Source organism: Falco naumanni, chromosome 18 (assembly GCF_017639655.2).
Source record: "Falco naumanni isolate bFalNau1 chromosome 18, bFalNau1.pat, whole genome shotgun sequence".
Classification (NCBI taxonomy): domain Eukaryota; kingdom Metazoa; phylum Chordata; class Aves; order Falconiformes; family Falconidae; genus Falco; species Falco naumanni.
Window position 1 is genome coordinate 2,794,208 of NC_054071.1, and position 25,173 is coordinate 2,819,380.

The 25,173-nt window shown below is 43.0% G+C and overlaps 1 protein-coding gene across 1 annotated transcript; it reads left to right on the forward strand.

Annotated features, from left to right (window-relative positions):
* Positions 1 to 16,170: 16,170 nt before the first annotated feature.
* MEOX1 (mesenchyme homeobox 1) lies at positions 16,171 to 24,311 on the forward strand. The gene is made up of 3 exons (XM_040617603.1): positions 16,171 to 16,879; positions 22,752 to 22,924; positions 23,795 to 24,311. Exons 1-3 carry the CDS (start codon positions 16,429 to 16,431, stop codon positions 23,915 to 23,917), a joined length of 747 nt encoding a protein of 248 aa, XP_040473537.1. The 5' UTR covers positions 16,171 to 16,428; the 3' UTR covers positions 23,918 to 24,311.
* The last annotated feature ends 862 nt before the right edge of the window (positions 24,312 to 25,173 follow it).

The window sequence follows — 25,173 nt, forward strand, 5'->3', positions numbered from 1 at the left end:
CCCAGATGAGCCTAATTCGAATTCTATTTGTTCATAATAAAGAAGTGGTGATTGCTAATTGGACCTAGCCGACATTATTTGCAAATGGGAGCCATTTGAAAATGTGAATTTAATGTCCCTTTGTGTTTAATTTTGCTATTTCCTACTTGCATCGGGCTGCCAGCCTAACAGGGGACTGAGCAGAGCAGGCAGCTAAGTCCTCCAAATCTGCTGCTACCAGTTTCTGGTGGCACAGACCCCTGGCAAAACAGGACTTGATCAAGCAGTCTGGAGCTGGACATCGAGTGCTGAGCTCTCTTGAAAAATCTACTCCCAGCAATAGGTGCAACGCAGAGAAAACGTGGTCCTAAATGAATTGCCTACAGCTATAGGGGAACCCAGGCACCCTGGGGAAATAGACTTTTGACTTTCAGGTCCCCGTTCCTCACCTTTTCTAACGAAACCACACCTCTTCCCCAAGTTAAAAATTTTGTATTTTATTATTTGGGTCACTCATAGCTAGAAATGAGGATTTCTGATTAATGCTGAGGAAAAAGAGGAATTATTACTATGATACACTGGTACCTTGGCTCTAGCTGTATATCCAGTAGGTATTTAATCACAGGCATAACACGAATATATTTTCCACACTTCTTCCCCACAGTTTACTGACCTAAATACCTGAGAGATTCTTGCAGCACTGAGACAAGACTAGCAAGCATAAAGAAAGCATGATGGAAGTGTTTCCTCTGACATTTTCCTTTATTTTTTCTCTCTAGGAACTCCACTAGTTGGTAATGGGAATATTCTGTTAGAGCTATAAACGCGTTCTGACGTCTGCTTGATACCCATGTTCAGCTGATTTGAGAATTAGACCATTATAGTCATGAAAATTCACAGATTTTTCATTCCCAACCAACCTTCCCATTCCATCGCTGCCTATTGACTGCCAAGAGGGAACGAGGGTTTGGTAATTACAGCAGCGGTAGCTTTATATCTTATGAGTCCCCTGAAAAACTTATTTTTCAGTAAGGTAAGAAGCAACCGTAGGAATTAGAATTTTGTGCCATCAACCTGAAGTCTTGTAGCTCTTTTGAATAAGATTAAAGACCGACTGGCCAAAATACAAAACCTCTCCAAAGCTTTTCCGAACAGTTTGACCTTAGTACAGCCTAGAATCTTTAAAATACTAACATGCTACTCTTTAAAAAAATGAGAGTTCTCTTCCAAATATATGGTAGATACAGGAAAAAAAGTGGGGTTTTTTTTTGTCAGGGGGTTTAAACCTGCCAGCAGCAGGATATCCTCCTGGTTGCAGCTACACACAGGGTAAGGTCTGCTTTGGGGTGGATGGATGGTAGCTCCTCTTTGCCCTATTTTTAGCTCTTTTTTGCCGTTTGGAATCTTTCAGAGAGAAATGGCAGAATTCCTTGGGTTTTTTAGATAAGCTTCTGTTCTCATAGCTTCTGGGCAAATACCTCCTTCTTTGCAAGAGGGCTTAGGGCCCTGGGAACCCAGCGAGGGGCGAGTGGAGGAGCTGCTCACACTCTTTCTTACCAAGCTAAAAATCACTTTTTCTATCAATCAAACCCTACATGAGGCCTCCCTCAACTTACAGGCTCCTCACCTTTGTATTGTGGTCCTGCTAGTCACTGTCATGGCAACCACAGAGGCTATTCCAGCAGGGAAAACTGCTTTGGCGATTAGGAGGGAGCCTGTGGATTGGGAATCCCTGCTCCGGAGTTGGGGTCCTGTGGAGGGGCGGCAGGGTGAGGGTGAGGAAGGAGGCGGTAAGTGGGAACTTTGCTGGTAACTGCCCGGAAACTTTCTGTCGGTAAAAAAACACAACAAAACAAAACAATCCAACAACGTGGAAAGGAGAGCCGTTGCCCCAAAAGATGAACCTGGGTGCAGAGAGCCTTTCTGGCGACGAGAATGGGAAAGTCAACAAAGATCCAGTCCCTGCCCTTCCAGAAATGTCACCCTTCCCGTTACACCAGCCTCCCTCACCCCTACCGCTGCTGCTCCCCACCGAGACTTCGGAGAATCCCCAAAGACACTTGTACCCTTCACTGCGTTCCTCCAGCTGCCTCTGAAGGGACATAATTCCAGGGAAACAAACGTTACCATCCCAAAAAGCTCACCAGCCTTACTTGGAGTTTTATTAAAAGTTCTGCTTTAGATCAGGCTTTTGCCAGGCTCTTCCCGATGCTGTAGAAGGCGGCTGCACTTTGAGTTCTTACATCCTCTTTTCATTACCCAACCTTGTACCCTTCTTTTATTTTTTTTTTTTTTTTTTTCATTAAAGATAATTGAAGTATCTTTGGAAAAATTCTGAACTGCTCTTTTATGCAAAGGCAATACGCTAAATTCACCTTTGTACATTTTTTTCCAAGGCAAACTGTGCTTGTCAGCAGCATGCTTATGCAAAAACTGTATTATCCTTCTCTTCTGAAGCTCCTAAGAATCAAAGATTCTTATTAAACCATAAGAAATACGCGTTCTCTAATGCCTGGGGACCTTCATGTCTTCAGGAAAAGAGGGGATCGCCCATGTAAGTAAACCCTTCACGTCAGTCTCTGTAGATAATGCTGCCTAATTCATAATTTGGGCTATTTATAGCCAGCCTTGAATACTTCTGTCCTTTTACTCCAAGAGGAACGATAGCAACAGCTGGAAAGTAACTGATTAAGCAGCCCAATACACCCCCCCCCCCCCCCCCGAAACAGCTAATTTCATCTTTCAGAACATATTAACTGTGTTTTCTTGTAGTTTGCTTACAGAAACCACTGCCAACAGGAGGAGAGTGTCCATAATAACTCGTTTTGGTGTTTTGCAGCATTAGGACTGATCAAAGTCTCCCAGGAGTGTTAATAGCTTCTGATATAGATCCACCTATTAGATGCTCCTTTATACGATATTAAACTTAGAGCATTTTGGCAACATCTGATGCAGTTTATCCGCGGCGAATTCTGAAGGAGTAAGAATCAACCCAGTTCCACTCTCAGCTTTGCAAACTTTTTGCTTGTATTGCTTATTTAAATTTTTTTTCTTACAGAAAGGTGTTTCCCTTTTGTAGAATTCCCAAGTTTAGTTCCTTGGGTGCCCGCTTCTTAGCATCGCTTTTTCTCTCTCCTGGATGGAGGAAAAGGGTTTTGTGCCTTAAATGCACCTGGGCACCTCAGGCTGGATTTCTAGTTTACGGATGTTTCTGCTCCTAAGAATTCTGCTTCTTCAGCACATCAGGCTCTGCAAGTGAGGGGTTAGTCTGTGCATTAACAAATTTCGCCTCAGTTTCCCTGATCTTAAAATTTACCCCTTTTCTTCAGAAGCCAGTTGCTTGACACTTTAAAAAAAAAAAAAAAAAGGCATCCACTAGAAACAATTTACTTTGTTTTTTTCATACATGAAACTAAAAAGAGCAAGCCATGGTGTACTCAAGAAAATGTGAAAATCAAATTTTTTTTCTGCATAAACCATAACTGTTACATCCTGAGTCACAGCAGGAACCATGGTGCCTCACTGTCTTCGAGCAACGAACCACAGAAGTGGCTGTCGCGGTCACATTCTAGCAAAGGATTTTGTTCCTCAGACACTTTTCTCCCACAATAGCAACAGTCCAGCGATGAGGAAAAAATAGCTTCATCCCTTACACCCAGACAACAATGTGGCAAACACACTTATAATTTGCTGAATGGGCCTGGAGCGTGTAAGTTATAAAATAAACTCAGATGAGGATACGGCCACGAGGGGAAGGTTGTAGCATGACTTCAGCACATCTGGGGCCACACAGGACTCAAGGAGCCTGAAAATCCTGAGTTTGCCCTTCGTTTCCCATTGCAAACCCAAGTTTCTTCACATTTCTCTTTGGAGTAACTCAGAATAATTGTCCTACCTGAAGGTTTCCCTCAGCCTTTGCCATGAGCAAGTAGTAGAACGTGGTTGTTTTTCTAACTTGCCCACCCAGGCACTGGTCTTTCCTAAAAGAACTGGTCCAGCTGGGAGTTTAACTTCCTTAGGTGTGAACTTCTTCCATGCAAAGGAGTTCCTCACCAGTTTTCCTCGCCACTCGGTTGCACCAGCAAACCTTGCTGGGGTGGGGTATGCAAGGGACACTGCAAAATGGCAAGGGAACCCTCACATCCATCCAGCAGTGGACAGTCGCTACAATTCAGAGATATTTTTTTAAAAAAATGCAAACCAAAAGAAAAATTAGGTTTATTTCTTTTTAAGTGCAAACCAAAAGAATAATGAGAATTTTTTTTTAAGTGCAAACCAAAAGAATAAGGAGGTTTATTTCTTTTTAAGTGCAAACCAGAAGAATAATGAGATTTTCTTTTTTTTTAAGTGCAAACCAAAAGAATAATGGAGTTTCTTGATGAAGCACCTGCCTACTTTTATTCTATTTTTATTCATTTCTTTTGAAGCGGAAGGAGGAGAGGGGGAAGGCAACATTTTATTTAAATCTTCGCTACAACTTTAGGGTTAAAAATTAGTTTGCAGGTAGACGTCTCCACCTCGTGGTGCGAAACTGAAGTACCTTTAGAAAAATTCTGAACTGCTCTTTTATGCAAAGGCAATATGCTAAATTCCCCTTTGTAAATTATTTTCCAAGGCAAACTGTGCTTGTCAGCAGCGTGCTTATGCAAAAAGGCAGGGAGATAAAAGGTTTTATGGAAAATTGACCCCCTATGTACATATATGACGGTGCATTATAGAATGTTTAAAGCATTGCTGTTTTTTAAAGTATTTAATTTGTCGGGGTTTTTTTAACCAGAAAGTGTTTGGGACAGCTCTGTGTAATTTAATACAGAAAACAAAGCCTAAACCCTCAACTTTTCCTCAAGTCATATAAGTCAAGTATTTAGGCTTTTTAAAAGTATTTATAGGTTTAGCCTGATTAACTCTGCAGTTCTGGAATGTATATATTATTTATCGTAACCATGTTCTGAACAGCTCACAATCATCTTAGAATTAGTTTATATACCCATGACCTGACCCCCTGCTCCATCCCATTTACTGCCTCCAACTGGTGAGCTCCCAGTTTATAGTAGAAATTCTTGTTTGGCAAACTCTTTTGCCTGATCTACATATTGTTATCTGATTTTAGTAACTGTAAGTCTCACGATAAAGCAATAATTCATCCGAAGAAATAAAATGAGTCAAAGATCAGAATGTCCAAAGCCAGGACAAGCCAGTTGCCAGGTGTATGGACAAGAATTGCATTTTGTTTCCACTTACATTGATAGTGGGCTGGTGACTTGCAAATACTACTGGAAAAGAGATAATTCAAAATGAATTATGAAAAAATGATCAACAATCCATTATTCTCAGTCTCTTTCAAAACACACTTTTCCCACGTAAGATGACAGGCTGTAGAAGGGTCCCACCATACCTCCTGATTTGCTACCTGATCTTCTAAAAAGATGAAACCCAAACCATCCTCTTCATTATATTGACTTGAGAAACTTTTTCGGAATTTCCTTTAGAATCCTCTCATTTGGAAAAAAATCCTCTGGGAGGATAATCAAGCAATGGAAGAAGGAATAAGGGTAATGCCACAAGGAAGGTCAGCACATCATCTCTGCTCTCACCCCCCGGCGTGACCTGCATCTGCCAGGGGCTTTAGGTTCAGCACCCTGAAGCACTGATTAGTGTAAATTCACTTTTCACGGGCTACAGAACTTTGGATGTTTGGAAAACAGTGGAACTGGTGCACAATTCAACGGCAGCCACAGTGAGATTGCATTTACGAGGACTACCAGCAGAGTGAGATACTCCACCGCCAGCAATTAATTCCTTCTCAGCAGAAATTACAGGGGGAAGAGAATTGGAATCTGAATTTCAATCTGAAGTTGAACAGAAATAGGCTCTCATTGCTCTAGCTCTAAGGTGTAAGAACTGACTGAACTTGAATTACGATCTAGGATTCCATAGGACATCTTTAATACCAGAATTTATGCTGAACTCTTCAAAACTATAAAGTCCTGTGACTTTGTAGTCCTGTGACTACATTGCAAACAATAAGAATTAAAATAATACTTTTTGAACTTAGGGAAATAAAAAAAAAAATAAAATAAATCATTTCATTGTCCATAACAGTCATTCAGCATAGGAATGAATTCTGGCTGTTCCGAAAATCTTTTCCAGAATTTTATGTGTTTAATTTTACGCATTTAATCTTTTCCAAAATTATATGCATTTAATTGCATATAGTTCAGCTAGCTGCAGGGAACGAGCCCGCGCAGCACAACGACAAAAGCAGCAGCAAAGCATGGTCTCAAGAAAAGTAGTGCAGAAATCTTAACACTGAGGAAACTGGAAAGCTTATCATGTGGCAGATAATCCTATAAATTATTTATTTATTAGGATCTCCAGAAACATATGGGTTCCTTATTACAACAAACATCCCGAATGAAAATGTTGCACTCTGTCCTGTCTCCAAATGAACCAGGAACTCAAGTATAAGTGTAGATTTGTTAATCTATACCCACAAAAAACGATTTGAAAACGTTGAATGTTCTGTTCCTATCTGTTCCTTGGGGATGCCACGGTTCCTGTTTCTTTTGTGTGGTCTGATGAAAACAACAGATGAGTTTTGCAATCTGCCAAAAGCTGAGCTGATTTTGTGGGTTTTTTTATTTTACAAATATTTGCCCGTCAAACTCTTTAACTGTTCCTTCGCTGAGCCTAAAAAAAATTCTTGATCGAATAGAAAGCTTCTGGTGCCTTGGACCTTGTTCAGGACATTCAGCTCTTCATACATTAGCCACAACAGCATGCACAATGTAAAGACAGAGCTCATTATATTAAAAAAAATATGATTTATCAAAGTTTTTGGCAGACGGTCTTTCCTGTCTTAAGGATTAATGTTGTAGCTGAGGCACTGCTTGCTTTTATGACCTTTCAAGGAAAGGATATTCCTCATCTTTACATGGCACGGGGCCTCAAGTCCAGAAAAAAAAACCAAAACAAAAAAAAAAACCCAAAAACTGAAAGAGGAGGGACAAGCAAGGAATACAGAATTTGGGGATCAGGCAGCGATCTTTCCTCCCTCAACGGGGCTCAGCACACAGCTGCCGAAACAACTGCACATACTTTCCCTCCTGCAACTGCTACATCTTCAGACCTGGACATACAGTTACCTCTTTTTATTCATATTTATCTCTTAATAGTAGAGAGGAATCAAAAGGCATTGTTTTAAATTGCAGGAGACAATCCCGATTAGGTGGGAACAGATCCAAGGTGCAAGAAAAACATGGATACATCTCCCCACCCCAGAATTTATTGCATCAAATTCCTGGGTTTCAATGACAGCGGCACCACCAATTTTTTTTGAGGGTTTCATGTCAATTTTTTTAGGAACAAGGCATTGTCAGTGTCTGTCTGTCAGGGGTTCTTTCTCCAGAGAACATTATATATAATTTTATATATATATATATATATCCCCATATAACATTGCTAGTTGCTTACTTGTCTCCTGCAGACTTCAGGGGTTTGACCATCAGCCTTCCTAACTACTTCCACAGCTGGATGGGGTAGCAACTACCTCCGTGAGAAGAGCGAAGATAGAAACGGTAAGACCATGATAGAGCTCATTCATTCGATCTAATTATTGCAAATGCAGCGGAGTTTTTCCTGCAAGCGAACCCAACGCACCCAGGTAACTCAAGTTTGCCATCATTCACCTGTAACACCTCTCGCACCTTTCCTTCCAAACACCTTGTTGTAGGAAACACCTTGTAAGAAACACCTTGTTGTAGGAAACACGGTAATAAAACCAGCTAAAACCCACACCAGTGATCTTCCAAACATAAAATCTTACAACTGGCAGATGAAATGTTGGGTAATGTAATTAAGCAGTTCCCATCGAGTGGTTTTTTCCTTTTAATATTTCAAACTTAAAGCTGCCCACCTCTTTCTTCTGCTTTTTGCCTCCGCCGCTCTCTGTCCTAAAATAAATTATCATGTAAGTGTCTGTGAACACATCTTGATGTTTCCTGCACCTGAAGCAGGGTTTGTTTTTTTTTTTTTTTCACTACTGCAAAGCCATCAAATTTAATTAATACCGGAAATATTGATGTAGCGCTAAGAGAAACATTATCATTACATCAGAAATTCTTATGATAGTGATTCCAGCTCCCCAGCTGCCCAGCAAGCCAGACACTGAATCTCAGTCAAAATATCAGATGAGATTGTGGAAGGAAAAAAGCCTTCATCGTTCTGCTCGGTGATTTGACTGCACAGCTCCTGCGTTGGCACCAGCACCCTCCGATCTTATAGGGAATCATACGCTAAGGTCATAGAGGTGCCTTTAAAAATTTAGGGGAAAACCTGAGAAAGTTAAGGAAAGTGAAAAATTCAAGGAGGGAGGAAGAATACAAGTTGAAGACTGCAAAAAAAACACCAAAACCCAAAACCAAAACCAAACCAAAAAGGATAGATGAATTAAAACAGAGCGGTAGGGCATGAAAAGATATACATGGAGGAAAAAAGCAAGGTATTTTAAAAGAGTGTTGTGTTCACAGTGAGCATGTTATTGCATGCACTTTAATTTGTAGAAAATTAAGTAGAGAGGCTGACAAATGTGAGAATGTACAAGTGCTTTTGCAGAAAAGGCAAAGGCAAATCAAACAATCAGAAAATCACATTGGAACTGCGAATGTTACAGGCATATTGGAACATCAGATTCAATTTGCAAATGACTCACATGAAGAGTTAATAGGTTGCAAATCTATTTTTTTAGTCCGTGCCTTAGCTGCTGTGGGCATGAACAAAGGGGGAAGGATGCATTCTGTTCAATTTACCTTCATCTAGTTTTATTGAGACTGGAGCGACGTGGCAACAATCCCAGCCTCGTACACAGCATCTGCTGAGGAGAAATTAAATGGCATAGCATGGGTTCAACCACCTCATCCGAAAGAGCCCCTAATACTAGACTGAAAGAACCCCAAATACTAGACTGAAAGAACCCCAGATACTATACTAAGGTCACTTCTCACGATTGCCAGCGTATCGGTTTTGAATAAAGCAATAGGAAGGAAAACTAGCCAGGCAAAACTTCCAAACTAATGCAAGAACAACACCCGTTTCACCCTCCTTTGTTCAGTCAGCGATTTCTAAAGGGACAGGCGAAATGGGATGTGGAGAAGAAAACCCCAAGTCATTAAATCAACGGGAACTGAAGTATTTTAATAAGCTTACTCTTGAGATCCTGCTTTTAAGCGTACCGTATTTGCAGAGCAAAGGACTCACACAGAGGTGAATGAAGTGGGTACGCTGGGTAGAGCTGTACCTGATTCTGTGGTAAGTGTAATTAATGAATCAGAAGTGTGGTAAGTGTAATTAATGCACCAGCTGATCACCTTGGTTCAATATTCTTGGTTATTAGGTGGCCTGTATGTCTCAAAGATGCAGCGACAACATTAATCTGGGAGATTAACAGACTCACAAATTGTATGTTAACCCTTTGCTTACCAAACCATTTCTTTTGCACTATTTTATAGTTTTAGCCCATCGTTCATCTTGAATGGCTTGTTCTCAAGTCATGTGCTAGGTTAAGAAGACATTAATTCCATGGATATTCCCTTCAATTCACCTTTGTGTGCAAAGAAACCAAGAGTGTTGCAGCATGTGACAAATACATTGCTGTAAAACTCAAGAAATGCAACAGAAGCCAGGTTTAATCTACTTACGAATTTTGCAGCTGAAGCATAAAAATGATTTTATGACAAAAGCATGGCCAAAACCAGATAATAGTACTGTAATTTTTTTAAAGTGTACTGTGCTTTTGGTAAAAGTCTTCAGGGCTAAAAGCATTCATTAATCACATAAGCTAAGATATTCATTATACTACTTCAAACTGAGAAGCTGGTTGTTTGGCACCTTCTCTCCAACATTATTTCTCTGATATGACATATAATTCCTGCTCGAACACTCCCTACAAACTGGTTGAAAACCTGTTCCTAGAAGTTTTGGGAGAAAAGAGGTGAATGTATCATACAGCCATGATATCACTGTTACGAATAACTGAATTTTTTTTTTTTTTTTTTTTTTTTTTTTGAGAAGGAATGCAGGCTTTCTCACTCTCCGCATCTCCTCCTCCAAATTACCAAAAACCTCATAGTGATTTCTTGCAAATACAGGCCTTTTAAACTGGACTAATTTGTCATATGGCATTACAGCAAAATGCAAATTAACATTTCCTGACTTTGTCCAATATCTCATGTCCTTCAACACAGCTCTTTACCATGTAACTCTTTAACTTTCATTGCTAGGAGATCATTTTTCCCTTCTGTGTACAGCGCTCCCACTAGTTCTAAGCTTTCTGCTTTTTCTGTTCTTTTATCCCTTCAGAATGACAGAGAAAACCACTAAAACGACTGATAGACCCAAGGAACCTGTCTTTGGGTTTGGCATTTGCTGTCTAATTCTCACTCCTGCTTTAGCCACCTTCTCGTTTCCTTCTCAGGTGCTCACTGCTCCGGTCCCTGCACCCCCCTCCAGCCCCCCACCCTCTGCTGGCTCTCCAGCGGTGGCTCCGATGCAGCAAAGCTCTCAAGTGCCTAATTCTCCCTTCTCCCTCCTGCTTTGTGCTTCACTCTTTGGATGTTTACTGCCTTAACCTGCCACATATTTTATCCTATACACCTAGACAATAATTCCTCCAGCACGCCGTGTTTAGGCGCTACGTAGCCTGACAGTATAGACACCCCTTTTCTCAACACCTACAGACCAACAGTCACAACAAACGTGATGTAGCAAATTTTAGCACATGCAGTGTTCTGCAAAACCAGCGGTCGTGATTGTTATTCGCATAGATCTATCTGTGTCGGACATTAAACTACTACCACCTGTAGTGTAAGCCAGGCTTGAGATGAACCGCAGTGTAGATGTAGCCTTATACGCTGCGTTAGCTACTTAGGGATGCAAAATGAAGAACAGGTAAAGAATTCAGGAGTCCTGGCTCCTAGAATTCAACTGTAATTATAGATCACTTCCTTTTTAATAAGTAGGCCAGATCTTGTTATTAAGAAGAGAACTTTCCCTCACTGAATTGCTTGATGCCTTTATGCCTCAGTTAACCCATCTCCAAGCTTCACTGGCCAGTTGTTTCTCTCAGAAGTGAAAATGAGCTTTTTAGTTACAGAATCCTGTCAAGATCTTGGAGCTCGTCACATAGAAAATCATCTGCAGAACTGGAACAGCCTTAGCGTGCGAGCAGACCCTTAGGGAGACTCGTTCCATCACTGAACGCAGGCTCCTGAGTGCTGAAAATCCTTGCTGCAGCTCTGCTTCCTACCGTGGGATGGATCTGATGGAACTCACAACAGCTGAGATCTTCCTGCCGTGTATGCTAAAGCCATTTATTCTTGAAAAAAAAAAAAAAAAATCTGCTAGCATGGGACTTCACTTTCTAAAGAACTCAGGTTGACTACGGTGGAGAAGACCATGAATGCTGGAGGCTGACTTGCCTTTGTAAGCCCACGTGCGGTTCCACGAGCCATAAGACCCACTCTCCTTATTTGCAGTTTGGTGCTAGTTTCAGCCCTTTCCCTTCTCCAGGCAGACAAGCAATGGTGCTAAATCCTTTCCCGTGCAGCTCAACGGCCATGCCCTGCTGAATTCAGCAGATGTCAGCTGGACCAGTCAGATGCAGGAGGTACCACGTCCCCCGTTCCTGCCTCGGGTCATCCTGGCTTGAGCTGTAAAAGGGAGCTACGGTCTCTGACTACAGGTCTACTCCTTCAGCCTCAGGAAAGCTATTTAACTTGTTTCTGCCAGGTAAGAATAAGAACTGCAAATATTCATGAAACAGGTCTGCAAAATGCCCCTGAAAATAAACTTCAGAGATGCTAGGTATTATGATCCATTCTTGTAATATTTTAACATGCCAAAAATGCCCAGCAGATGAAGCAAGCCCAGGGCTGGCTCCCCAATCTTTTATTTAGACTCCCCGTCCTCCTCTTTCCCTCTTTATGTGTCGGTGCCAACACATTTTTTTCATTTCACAGTCTCCTGAAAGCAGGAAAAATGTGAGATTGCCAAATGACCCATCCTACGCGTGAGAGCAGCTCAAGGAACGGTCAACGGCAATTTTTCCTCACGTCGCAATGACTTGTGTGCAGATGACTTCCTAACAGAGTATTGAACTGTCTCCAGGAGCATCAGCTGTGCCAACGAGTGTCATCTTGTACCACTACCAGTGAACTTACCACCGGGTCTTTGCTGATACAGCAGCTTCAGGCAGCAGCGTAAATTTTTTTTCTGCTCCATTTCCCAATGTCTTGCTACAACAGCTTTTAGCCTGACATCACATGAATTCTTTGGGGAAATGCTGCGGTTGGGCAGATAGACAACATTGGGAAGTGTTTGCAAGGGAGGTTCTAGGCATAGGGGGAGCGCAACATCTCGTACGTTCTCCCTTGGAAACGGAGCTTCACGTTCTTACAGTGCTGCAGTTCCCTTCAGAAATCGTTCTTCCCTGAGAGAGCCTGGACCACCAACCCCAGCTTGGTGCTGGTGAATGTTCATTCCTAGCTTGGAGAGAAGTCAAAGCACCACAAACATGATTAAGAAGCTACAGCGAAGTCTAAAATACATCTGGCTTGTGTTTAGGCTGGCTTATCGTAGATAGCACAAGTTTTTAAAGCTTGCTTGAATAATCGTTCTTCACCTGCACGACACCAACAGGTTGTTACTCTGAATAATGAGATGGAGCCAGTAAAAGTGAGAATGGAGTCTAGACACTAGGAAAGAGTGAAGAATTGTTTTCCCCAAAGAGAAAGTGGAAGACTGAAACTGTGACAGTTCATAGAGCCGTTTGAGTTGGAAGGAACCTTAAAGACCCAAAGTTGTCAAAATGTAGTCCCAACCCCCCGCCATGGAGGAGCCACAACATCTCTGGGCAACCTGTTTGTGTCTCAGCACCCTCCCAGTTAGCCGGCCCCGGGCAATAGCCTAGAAAATGGCACTGGCACAGGCTGCCCAGAGGAGCTGTGGACACCCCCTCCCTGGAAGTGTCCCAGGCCAGGCTGGACGGGACTTTGAACAACCTGATTTAGCAGTTTTTCCACCCCTGCCCATGGCAGAGGGGCTGGAACGAGATGATCTTTAAGGTCCTTTCCAACCCAAACCATTCTGCGATTCCATGGAGATGGTTAGTAGAGAGCAATAAAGCAGCTACCTGAGACTAACAAACTTTTTCCATCTTTAATTTCTGCAAGTAAGCAGCAGCTTCCTGAATGCAGTATCGGCTAGTTGTTGCTCTCCAGCTTTCTTTCATCAGTGCTAAAACATGCAACGGAGTTAATAACAAGGGTTCATACACGTACAAGGCATCGCCCAGTCTTGGTCTAGTACCCACATGGAGGAAAACTTTCCCAGTTACTTCAGTCGGGTGCATGGCACTGTTTGGGATTTATTAAAAAAATTTTGGAGAGCACTATTTTTTAGTGGGTGTTATTAATTTGCGATTTAGTATCTCATAAAATTTCAAGAGTAGACCTTGGTGCCTGGAGTTTTCTCCACGAGATGCAAATTTTTCTTAGACTTCTGACAAGCTGGTGTCTCTGTTGTTCAGCCAAATGTTCCTTTGCCATGTGATCAGAGTAAAAACTGTCCATCTAAGAAATCACTCTGGATTTCAGGTGCAGACACAATTGTACTGGGTCAGGTGCAGCAAAAGCGGAGTGGGAGCAGGGCTCCAACCCCAGAGAGCATCTCTGTCCCAAGAAACGGTGCAAGCGTGAAGGTGATTTAGAACAGGGCTATGCAAAAGTAGCATGGGATGGTTCAGGTCTGTCTTTATTGAGAAAGAAAGTCGCTTTGCCAGGAGGAGAGAGGTGAAGGCAGGGTGCAGCTTCTGTCATTTCCCCCTCCCCAAGTTATGCGGTTACTGTGCCAGGGCTCAGAGGCTTCCCAGTCCGTGAGGCAGCTGAGAAACGAGCTCCTGGAGGGGTCACAGGAGGAACCGACCGAAAGCCCAAAGATAAACCCCGCTGTCCCAGCCTCTGGCTCATTATGGAAGCATTCATTACGAAACCCCATCTCCATCAGTGCTGGTTTTTCCTCCCCGCCGCAGCACTCGCCTGAAGAGATGTTGACTTTACGAAGGTTAAAAGGTGGCTGCCTCAGCCAACAAATGGGGTTTAGCAGGCGGGGAGGGTTGTTGTTCTTTCTCCCTTCAGGAAGGAGGTGTCAGGAAGATGCCGAGGTCAGAGGCCCCCGCTGAGGAGCTGAGGGACAGCACCAGCTGCGGTGGGTGCGGGAGCCCCGCACCGGGGTTCTCACGCCTGGGGAGGCCAGGCTGTCTCCTTTTCCCACAGCTGAGCTTGCAGGAGCAGCAGTGACAGCTCTGCTGGGAAAACAGCATCCGAGCGGTTTAACCTGGAGTACCAAGTGATGCCCGACCTCTGCCCGGAGCTCCTGGGCATTCCCGAAGGGAGCCCAAAGCTACACCTGGCTGAAGGGGACACCAGACCAACGGGCAAGCCTCCCTCCTCTCCCCCAAGTACATGTGCAAGGACATAAACGTTGGCATAATTAGCTAGGTCGTTTTGTAAACTGAAAAACAACAGACCCAGGCTTGAATTCATACAACCTCCTAATAACCCACGAGACTGAAGCGAGCAGGGGTGATACACATGAAAACACACACGGAGAATGAAAATGAAATGCTTTGCATTGGCAAAAAGTTCTGGCTCTTAGATTCTGCCAGTGCCCTGAACATTTGCATATATATATAAATTCAGTAAACCTGGCCTTTCAGAAAAAAAAGAATCTGGGGGTTTTCCTCCTGCAGGTGAGCAGGAAATATAAGTTAATGTTTATTCTCAAACAACACAGCAACAGGTTTAAATAGTTAGGATAATTCTTCCTAGTGAATGGATTGGGCATCAGATATTTAGTATTTTTGCAAGAATCTCACAATAGAACAGAATTTGATGTTCTTCTTCAGAAAGACCCAGGCTAAACCCACTTGATTTCTTGGAAAAGGCCAAGCTCTAAGAACCAATTCATATATCAGGATAAGCACAATTTATTTTTTTTTTGTTTTGTTTCACTTGTTGCCTTGAAACGTTACAATTCTGAATTATACAGAAGCCAAATAAAAGTATCACTTAAGCCCCTGTGACAAACTAAGGCTGTCCATCTGTTAAATCTCCGTGTCTAGGAGAGAAAACCACAAACCTCAGCACAAATGGTGGGAGGAGGGAAGGAGGGTGCACACAGCGTGGAGCAAGACCTAGGGGAATAAGTCTTGGAAACACAGATTATGGAAAGATGGAATACATGCACGCATAAATTGTCCTTAAAATCATGGAGAAGAACCTTGAGAGAAGTTGCAGGAACTGTAGCGTAGCAGGGTTTGGATTCTGAACTGCCACACTTCTGTGGAAAAGGGATTGAGAACAGATTCCCTGTTCATGTCTTTTCAACTCTGATGGCTCTAGGGTCGAAGAATCTGCTTTCTGTTAGGAAAAACTATAAAACTTTCAACAAAAGATGAAAAACATGTCTTGCATTGGCATAGAAGCGGAAGATTTCCTCACAGGAAGGAGTGGCATATTGAAAATTCCCTGGAAAGTAGAATTCAGAAAGAATAACCGCCACTGGCAACAATCCCCAACTCTCAGTGAATACATGTTACAAAGCTAATAAAACAAACAGAAAATCACTCAAAACCTTGCATGTGTGCAAAAGCCAGGTTTAATACTTTTTTTTTTTTAAGCTTAGGATTGGGCCTTAAATTATGTATAATCAGTGAAATCCTTCCTTACTTTATTTCCCACTTTAGTTCTTGAAATTTGGCATCTGTTGAATTCTGCATTAGGGCTTTTTCCAAATCCAAGACTTGGGGAATTTTGTTTAACAGCGCAATAAAAATAACTTCATAGTGTTACAGGGAGACATTAAAGCCTTTTTTTTTGGTGTGTGTGTGCTGCTTTTTCCCTTTAAAAAAAAAAAATACAGGCATTGTTTCTTTAAAAGGCTCCATCTGCAAATCCCATTAGATGTGCATATAAGGTTTCGGATGATTAATAGTTGCCTGCTTTGCTTTGGTTGGAGGGGCTGAGCACATGTATGTTAACCCCTCCCTCCCCTCTCTCACATTTCACTCCACAAACTTGACACTCTCTCCCCAGCCCGGTCTTTAAAAAAGTGGTTCCTGCCCAGCACTTTGCAAGGACGCACGCTGCAGCCCTTGGGAAGCGATTCGGGAGCATCGCTGCCTCGATCCGCTTCTTCCAGCCAGGATGATGAAGATGCTTAGAAGAGTTCCCGAAGTAACCAACCTGCAACAGCACAAACCCCACAGACAAAGCGTCGTTTAGGGAGGTGATCCGTTTGGTAAAGCTGGGAAGACCTCCTCCCTGCTCCTCTTCCCATTTCGAAGCCCGGTATAAGCAGCCAGGACCGCTGGCGTGTGGACAGGATCGGAAGCAGATGGATCCCCCCAGCAGCAGCTGCATGCGCAGCCCCCAGCCTCCTGCCCCGCTCTGGGGGTGCCTGCGGAGCACCCCCACAGATGTCCCCGCAGCGCCGGGGCTGAACCACTACCCGCCAGCACCGTTCTCCTTCCACCAAAAATCAGACTTTGCTACTTACTCCGATTTCTCCCCCTCCTGCCTGCTGACCGCTCTCCACAGCTTCCCGCAGGAGGAGCGGGCGCTGGGGGAGCAGCACCCCTCTTTCCAACACCCCGACTGGCATTTTGCAGCAACCGAGGCCAGGAGACGCCTAAATCCAGGACTGGCCTTGGGTTCTGGGGAGGCAGAAGGCAGCAGCCCCAATCTAGTGAGCGCGGTGGTGGGTATGGATGAAGATGATGAGGTGCCCGTAAACGCTACGAATGGGACTGAGAAAAAGTCATCCAAAAGGAAAAAGGAAAACTCAGGTAGGTCGTATGGAATCAGGGTTGTGGGGTAGCGCAGGCTGTGGAGTGAGAGCACCTGTAAGATTAGGAATTAAGACGTCAAGCTGATGAGGAAACGAGTTTTTAAATTTTGCCCGGGGAAATAACAACACTGAAACGAAATGGCTTATTCTTTGATGACCTCTGGTGTCTGTATTTCACTCCTGTGGATCTTGTTTACTGAACGGGCATTTTACTCATCAGCACAATGTACGTTGCTGGGAATCGTATGGCACGTATACACTGAGCTGAAAGTCCTGGGATGCGGAGTTACACGCTGCATACCTGCCATATCTCCAGGCTTAAGAGAATGGCAGTCAAGGAGCAAAGATCCCTCATCTTGAGCTGCCCGTGCCAGGCAGAATTTTTATCCTAGGGTTTTGACATCTCGGTTTATGGGAAGAAGTACACGATGCAAAGTCTCCCTTTAGGTGTAAATTCTATTTGGCCTCACTAAGTAGTAAATGGTTTTACCTCCAAACAAGGAGGTGCTAAAAGTTTCCTGTCGGTACCATGTCCAACAACGCAGAAAATGTAGTTTTCATTGTGTCATCCTAGTTGATAAAACACATTCCTGCGATGTGCATTATTCAATAATTTCATAGTTATATAACCCCTGATCCACCACTGTCTCAAATCTAGAGATGTGAAATATGCATAAAATTGTTTTCTCCTAAGCCGTCAAAAATTAAGATGCTTAGATGCTTTCATTTGCTGCAGTATTCATTTACAAGCTGCAGTGTATTTTTCCCCACAGCACTGCTACAAAACGAGGAGTATTTTCCAGTATCCCCATTTTACAGATGGGCAGCACAGCGACAAAAGTATTTATTTATTTTTAGCTTTCACAGGTTAGCTACAGAAGCCGCCTCTAATCCAACTTTCATTTCTCCAGTTTGCAATTTAAACAAAACACTTGTATTCACGCTCTTGCTGTCACACAGTTAGTCCTAATCTCTGCTCTCTTCCAATAGGAACAGGCTGTCAGGGAACACTTAAATAATATTCAAAAACTCTTGATGACCAGAATCTACTCCCTTCAGTTACCTGTTTTTTCTTTATAAACACAGCTTTGTAGAATTTAAATTCATTTCTATTAAAAAAAAAAAAAAAAAAAAAAAAGCCCAAACAAAAAACACGTTTGGGGCAAAAAATTTCCTCGAAATCCAAATGCAATGACGTTTTAAAAAAATAAAATGAAAGTAAATAATGCTGTCTTTAAACATTTGCTAGTCAAAGGTAAACAGCGTATTTCAGTATACTTGGGTTAGAGGGGTGGTCTTATTCTTGGAGAGATTGATGCCAAAGCGCATCTCCCTGCTTTAAGGCAAATATTCCTTCTATTCTCTGTTACCAGCACCCTTGTCACCCTCCCTTCATGCTCGCTGCTGTCCCCCACACTTTCCCTTTCAGGGGAGCTGTAAGCAATGACACCGCTGGAAATCACGGTGTCTCCTACCTTCTAGCAACTGTCGCTGTCTGTACAAGCTGTTACTCCAGCAAAGGCAGAATAATGAAAACATCCCAAAGGGGGCTCCGTGGCTTTTCATTTCACTCCCTCCTTTCTTTTTTTCCTTTTTCTTTCTGCTTACCAGGCAGCAGATGGAATGATGCGATACTCCTCCTGCCAGCTTTGCCTTCCTTCTGTCCCCAGGCCAAATAAAGCAAAGGAGGGCAAAGTCTATGAGCAATTTTATCGTGATTTCCTTTGCTTTTACAGCGGTTCCAGAAATGCAGCTGGACACGTCACATACTGATTGTTTATTCTAAGTAGAACATAAGTCTCCTCTCTCCTCTTGAGAATTTTCCTTAACTGCTTTTAAAAAATAAAAATAAAATTAAATTAAAAAATAAAAATTAAAATAATAATAATAATAAAAAATTCTAGGTAGCCAGAGCCTTCTCCTCAGAGACTGGGCTAGTAAAGAAAAATATACTGAATTCATTTGAAGACAAACCCTATAAAATAAACTATTTCTTTTAATTGGGGCCTTATCCACCACGGTTTCACCTGAACTGCAATATAGATACAGCATTACTGCGACTTGTACTCATGTGTGCAAAAACCTTTGGTTCTTGTGAAAACCATGGTTATTACAAGTTATACAGATCTTGGACCATGGCTCTTTGCAACACATTCTGAGAAAAGTCTGAGAGAGGCATTTATTTTAGACAAATAAGCAGAATGGTGCAAAAAATACTAAAAAAGCTTGTCAATCCTTAAACTCGCTTTGAAGCACTGATGTATTACAAACATTTGAGGGATATGGCAATAACAACAGTGGCATCTAGTCCAAGTACTCGTGGATAAACACACACACACCTTTCCATTTCTCTACAGGCTCCTGTGATTTAGGTTGCCCTGTTTAGGTGCCCGCAGGTAGAATTTCACCTTGCGCTGGCTTTCACGGCTGCCCCTCCTCTCCATCCACAAGCCACGGCCGTTAATGTTTCCAAATAATGTTTCAGTAAAGTGTCTGTCTGTCCTAAATCGTACCTATGTTATCACACACCTGAAGTCCCCAGATCTCCAACAACAGCTCTGCAACACCTAGTAGGATTCAGGCAGCTGTACTGAATGTGAATGAAACAATACAGACTGTTAGCAAGGCTGCAGCAGAGATGGGAAAGCAAAAACAGTGTGCAATGATTCCCTTAACGACGTTAACCATACGATATCCATACGATGGCCTTGACTGAAGAATTCTGGAAAGGTTTTTATATTCAAATGGGCAAAGCTGATCTGCATTCCTACCTGCCAACCTTTCCCAGCTTTGCACTAACTGTAAAGAGGATTTTCCAAGCTTGCAATTCCCCTTTACAGTCGCGGTAGCACAAAAAGCCTTTTTTTTAAAAAAAAAAAAAAAAAGCGTAGGTAAGAGCAGATAGCAGCAGATAACCTGAGGAGGACCGAAAAGCAAAGAATAGGCAAATCTCTGACCAGTTTGAAGGGGTCTGGGTGCAGAACGTCGTGTGTCATAGCCCTCCACGCAGCCACCGCTGAGCATTATTCCACGAGGTGCACGCTGGAGTAACTTCTGGATGCTTTATTATCAGCTGCCAAATGAATCCACTATTGATGAGGTCACTTACTTGGCCAACGTTTCCCGATAGCTTTCGGAATTTTATGTTGCACTGCAGCAAAATCTATCAGCGTCTTGCTACTCAGTTTAAGCGCTTAGAATAAATACGCCCTCAAAGCCTTCAGCATGGGGGACAAAAGCGACGTGGTGCAGTTGCTTCGGATTTTTTGCCAGTAGTTTGCAGAATAACAAACACCAGGTGCATCAATCCGGGCTGTGGATCACCACAAACATCTATCAGGCAGGCTGGATCCTCCACGCACAGGCACCAGCACCCTCTGTGGTGCCCACACCCTGTGTCTGCACCGTGCAGAGTCCTCGTGCTTTCCTCCAAAGCGTTAGTTGTTAGTAGACCAGTCCGACACGGTGAGGGAGAGTAAGTACTACACCGTGAGAGCTGATCCTGATTCAGTTACACTAGATGTAAGCACAAAGCAAAGCCAGCTCCTGCTGCCCAGCCCCCAGTGCTGGATCTAGCCCCTTGTTTTGCAGGGAATGGGCTGCCCCTTCATTCACACGTGTACGGATTGGTGCCTGCCACAGGTTTTGTTCTGGAAACTTCACAGCATAGGGAGATGGACCATTTGGGCATGTATTCTGCTGCAGCCCTTGGGAAAGGCTCTTGGGTTCACGTCAACCACACACGGAATGGAGGGACCCTGGCAGTACGTGTGCTTCATGGCAGGGACACAGATGTCCCTGTCATTCCCAAGCAGTTTTGTCGGGGTTTGTTGTGCTTTTTTTAAAAAAACTATCAGTGCAGGAGGAAAATCTTTCCAAGCCAATTCATCCTTTCACACCAGATTTGCCATTTTCCACATTCTGTTGTCAAAACTCTGAAGCAACTAAGCCCTATTTCCAACTTTTTTTTGGAAATAAAAAGCAACAACCTATTTCCAACACCACAAAACCTCCAGCCATGAATAATCACACCTCTTTACAACACCCTGTGGCGTAAAGCCTGGATGACCAGCTCCAAGCTCCACATCCTCTGCTCCCAGCAACACTTGGCTATTTAAAATTACTCATGTTGGGGGTTTGGAGGTGAAAATGGGTGAAACTGCCCCTTCGGAAGGATGTCCTTCGCACAGGGCTCACTGGTGAGCTCATGTGCATGTTCAGGTTATATTAGCTAGTTTTATTCCAGATTAATTCGACAGAGGTGGCTTTAGTCCCTGCAGTGTTATGGGAATTGGAGAGCTGCTTCACCCTGCCATGGGTTTGCTGGGGGAGCAGAGACCCCCAGGGGGAAGCTCTGGAGATCAAGGCTCCCAAAGCTGGTGGCAAAAGCATGGGGAGCAACTCCTAGGGTTCTCTCCTCATACTTTCCCCAACTTTATTTGGGCATTTTTGAAGTATAAGTAGCAGGAACTATGTTGATGAAAACAAGACTGATTTCCTCATAGTGGATAGCAGTACAGCTGCAGCCTGTCACACACTGGTCCCTGTGCACATCATCACTAATGGGACCTGTGTTTGAGTTCTGTTTCTCACGGATGGAGCCAAGATCAGGTCAGCCATGAAGCCTACAGCCACACATCTCAAATTTTTCCAGCTTTATTACTTTGGCAACCAAAGGGACATCTAGAAGATGCTGCTGCCTGTCCAGCTCATTGCTACAATTTCGTATATCATTTCTATGTAGAAATATTATGCTAGGACACACAGAACTTCATGGCACACTGGTTACACACAAAAATTGAGTAATTAATCCTCAACATAATGAAAAAAACCTACCAGCATCTTCAGTTCAGGGAATCTAGCCAGGCACAGGAGCAAGAGGTGAGAAAGGGTCAAGGAACGTGTAAAACTGACTCCCTGACAGATGGGCAGTTTGGGTTTTGTTCACTGAAACAAGTGCTTTTCTCCTTGCATTGCTTGGAGATTCTTCACAAGCAAGATTTAAAAATGCAAGAGAGAAAAGAAAAAGAAAAAAAAAAGGAAAAAGAAAAAAAAGAAAAAAGAAAAAAAGATTGCCACAGTCTTAGGCAAAGTGACTATTTGATTTTTGGCTTCACTGGTGCAGCATCCCTTTGGCTATGGCTTGAAATTTGTCTTTGAAATAGGCAGCCAGGTGCAGAAATAGCATAAAAGGTTGTTTCAGGGCAGCACAGCGACAAGGATGATGACAAGGATGATACTGAGGCCAGTCAAGCACACAGACACCAGATCTCCTTGTGGTTCTCATTCAGCAAGGAGCAGAAGCAGCTCGAAGCCTGGGGTATCATGTGCCAATTCAAAGAACGCTGGCGCTCTGGTCTTGCTTGTTTTACCACGTTGCCCCCACACCCACACAGTGTTCCCAGGCCATACACTGGCTTAGGGGGTTTGCTCAGCACCTTAAACCCAGCACCAAAGACCATCACCGCGCACCTTACACGCCGTATACACCAGGTGCAGTCTTTGCTGCCCATTGCTTGGGAGATCAGGAGAGAGTGGTAACACGTATATAAGGAATGAAAGTAAAGATGCGGGGAAGGAAACTTTGGAGGCAATTAGGGCAAGGAACGACCACTCCCTTCCCATAGCTTCTCATTTCTGACCTTGCACACCCACCCCACCCTGACCCTGAGCCCTCCCACCTTCCTCCAACGCCACCACCACCGATAAACCACACGGAGCTCAAGGAGCATAACATAACAGTCTGAAAAACTTTGATTAGTTAATATGTGTATATGATATAAAGTAGTTTATATCAGACCTCTGCAATACACATGTTCCCACAGATCGATGTAACTACAAATTACATGCCGTGTGTGCTTGCCTCTTAGAAAACCAGAACACGAGCAACAAGGCAGAAGCAAGCAGCAAATCCCGGAAGGAAAGGACAGCTTTCACAAAGGAGCAGCTACGGGAGCTGGAAGCTGAATTTGCCCACCATAACTACTTGACAAGGCTCAGGAGATACGAGATCGCTGTGAACCTGGATCTCACCGAGAGACAAGTACGTCCCGACCCCCACCCCCCCCTCCCACCTCCCAGCTTCACCTTCCTCCCCCACAACTTCTCCCTAAAGCTAAAAAACAGATACGTTACTCAAGGGTGTACTTTTGCAATGGCACAGAGGTATTTTAATACAAAGTCTCCACATTCTTATAGAACACATTCATTACAAATTTCTGTAATTAGGTAATAAGTGTAATTATGTTTATCTGAACTCAAGACACATTTGGGAATAGCTGATACTTACTGAGTGTTGTTTACCACCACTCGTTGGCACATACTGATATGTCAAGGCTTACAGGTGGAATGTGAATATCACCTTAGACTGCAATTACCAGGAAATTATTTCCATGATATATGTCTGATACCTGCATTCTTCCCGGGTCAGGTGGCATTTTAAGGTGATAAGGAAAGACAAAAATGCAGAGTTCTGCGGAGAGAGAGATTCCTCTTCTCTCGTTGTGATTGCAGTCGGGGTTTCCTTATCGAAGCTTAGTGGACAATAGAGGATTTGCTCAATTAAGTGAAGCAAATCACAGTTCCTGAAGCATTAGATTGGATGGACTGGATGTTAAAAGATGTTAGATGCACCGTGCCCGTTGGATTGACATGCCTGGTTGACAAAGACAGATTCCAGGCAAAGCACTTGTGCTACCTTTGCAGGTCTCAGAGAAACATCTGCCAGGAACAGTTGAGGAAGAATTGTTCCTGCCTTTTTTAGAGAGATGAATTACCTAAACTTGTGAGGTTCTTTTCCCCTTTTCTCCTAGAATCCCACAAAACATCTGTCTACTGGTAGGCACCTGTGCGTAGGTCTGCTTATACACCTCAGATTAAGGCAAGAAGTAATTATTTCCTTTTTATCACTCAGGTCAAAGTATGGTTTCAAAACAGAAGAATGAAGTGGAAACGCGTTAAAGGTGGGCAGCCAGTGTCCCCACACGAACAAGACACAGAAGACGTGGACTCTGCTGCCTCTCCCAGCTCTGACTAGTCTTTACAGCAATGGGAGAGGAGCACGGAGCAAGCAGATGATCAGAAAGTGGGTGCAACACTGCTCGGGGTCAGCCACCCCACGAGATGATCCTGCCTGCGAAGCCCGTAGCCCTGAGCCTTTAGAAGGTGCCTGATGCTCTGGGTTAACGAGGCAATTGAGGAACGCAAGGGGAATAAAGCCAAAGGAGGGCACGATTTTGATTTTTATCTGAATGAATTTAACTCTCTCTGGAATTGCCTTACTACCACAGATGTGTCTTTAGAAAAAAGAAAACCTGAAAATAAAGCAAGAGTAATGTTGTCCAGGCTCTCAAACATTCAGAGAATGTAGGCTGTCAGTCAGTTTTTGCAACAGTATTTGCATCCAGCCTTTCCCCGGCCACATCTATTCGTTCTGCACTTGGACTTGACACATTTTCCTTGTGCCTTACTTTAAGAGAAATAATGACTTTGATAGCCACTGTTGGTTTTTTTTTTTTTTTTTTCTTGCATTAAGAATTGAACACTTGTATGGCTAGGCAGTAAGATTACAAAATAAAAAAATTTGAGACCGAAAGTGTAGACACAGAATTCTGCTTACCAGTTTCGGAAGAGGTGGCACCGAGGGTCCAAGACGACACGTGCCTTGTTGATGGTAGCAATTTGCAGAGGGAGATTTTTTCCAAGCTCACCATAAATCCTGAAATTAAATTTCTAGATCTCAATTGCAAGTATTTTTTCCAAAGCAGTCATTACTAAACGTCACAGCAGGTACAGCAGAGATTAAGCTCTCAACACAATAGCTATCACTATTTTGTTTTTGACATTTGAATCTATTTAACTAAAGGAAAACTACTCTTTGGTGCTGCATTTCTTTTGGGTTTATGGAATCTCTCTAGAAACCCACAGTTTTCTTTGTGAATTCAGGATTGTCAGGGGAAGCAGAAAGCAACGTTATCTGGAGTGATTTTGCTCCATTTACTGTCTACAAATTCTTATTTAATTTTTCATTGGAGACAAAACTTTCCTTCAAACATGTACGCATGTATATTTAAGTTACATATAAAACCATCTGCTAATCTAAGTATTTTGTGGATTTACACTCATTGCTTGCTGTCTTCTAAATCAGTATCCGAGTTTACGAAATTTACAGTTAAGTGACCAACTTCGCCCTTTTTACAAACTTTCCATTAATAGGTTATTTTTTGTGAATTTTTTTTATTGTTTGCAACTTATCAAATACTTCCTTCAAACAAATAGTATCTGCACTTTTCA

Coding starts and splice junctions, on each gene's coding strand:
- MEOX1 (XM_040617603.1), top strand. CDS start 16,429: ATGGATCCCCCCAGCAGCAGCTGCATGCGCAGCCCCCAGCCTCCTGCC. Junction 16,880..22,751: donor AAGGAAAAAGGAAAACTCAG/GTAGGTCGTATG, acceptor CTTGCCTCTTAG/AAAACCAGAACACGAGCAAC. Junction 22,925..23,794: donor TGGATCTCACCGAGAGACAA/GTACGTCCCGAC, acceptor TTTATCACTCAG/GTCAAAGTATGGTTTCAAAA.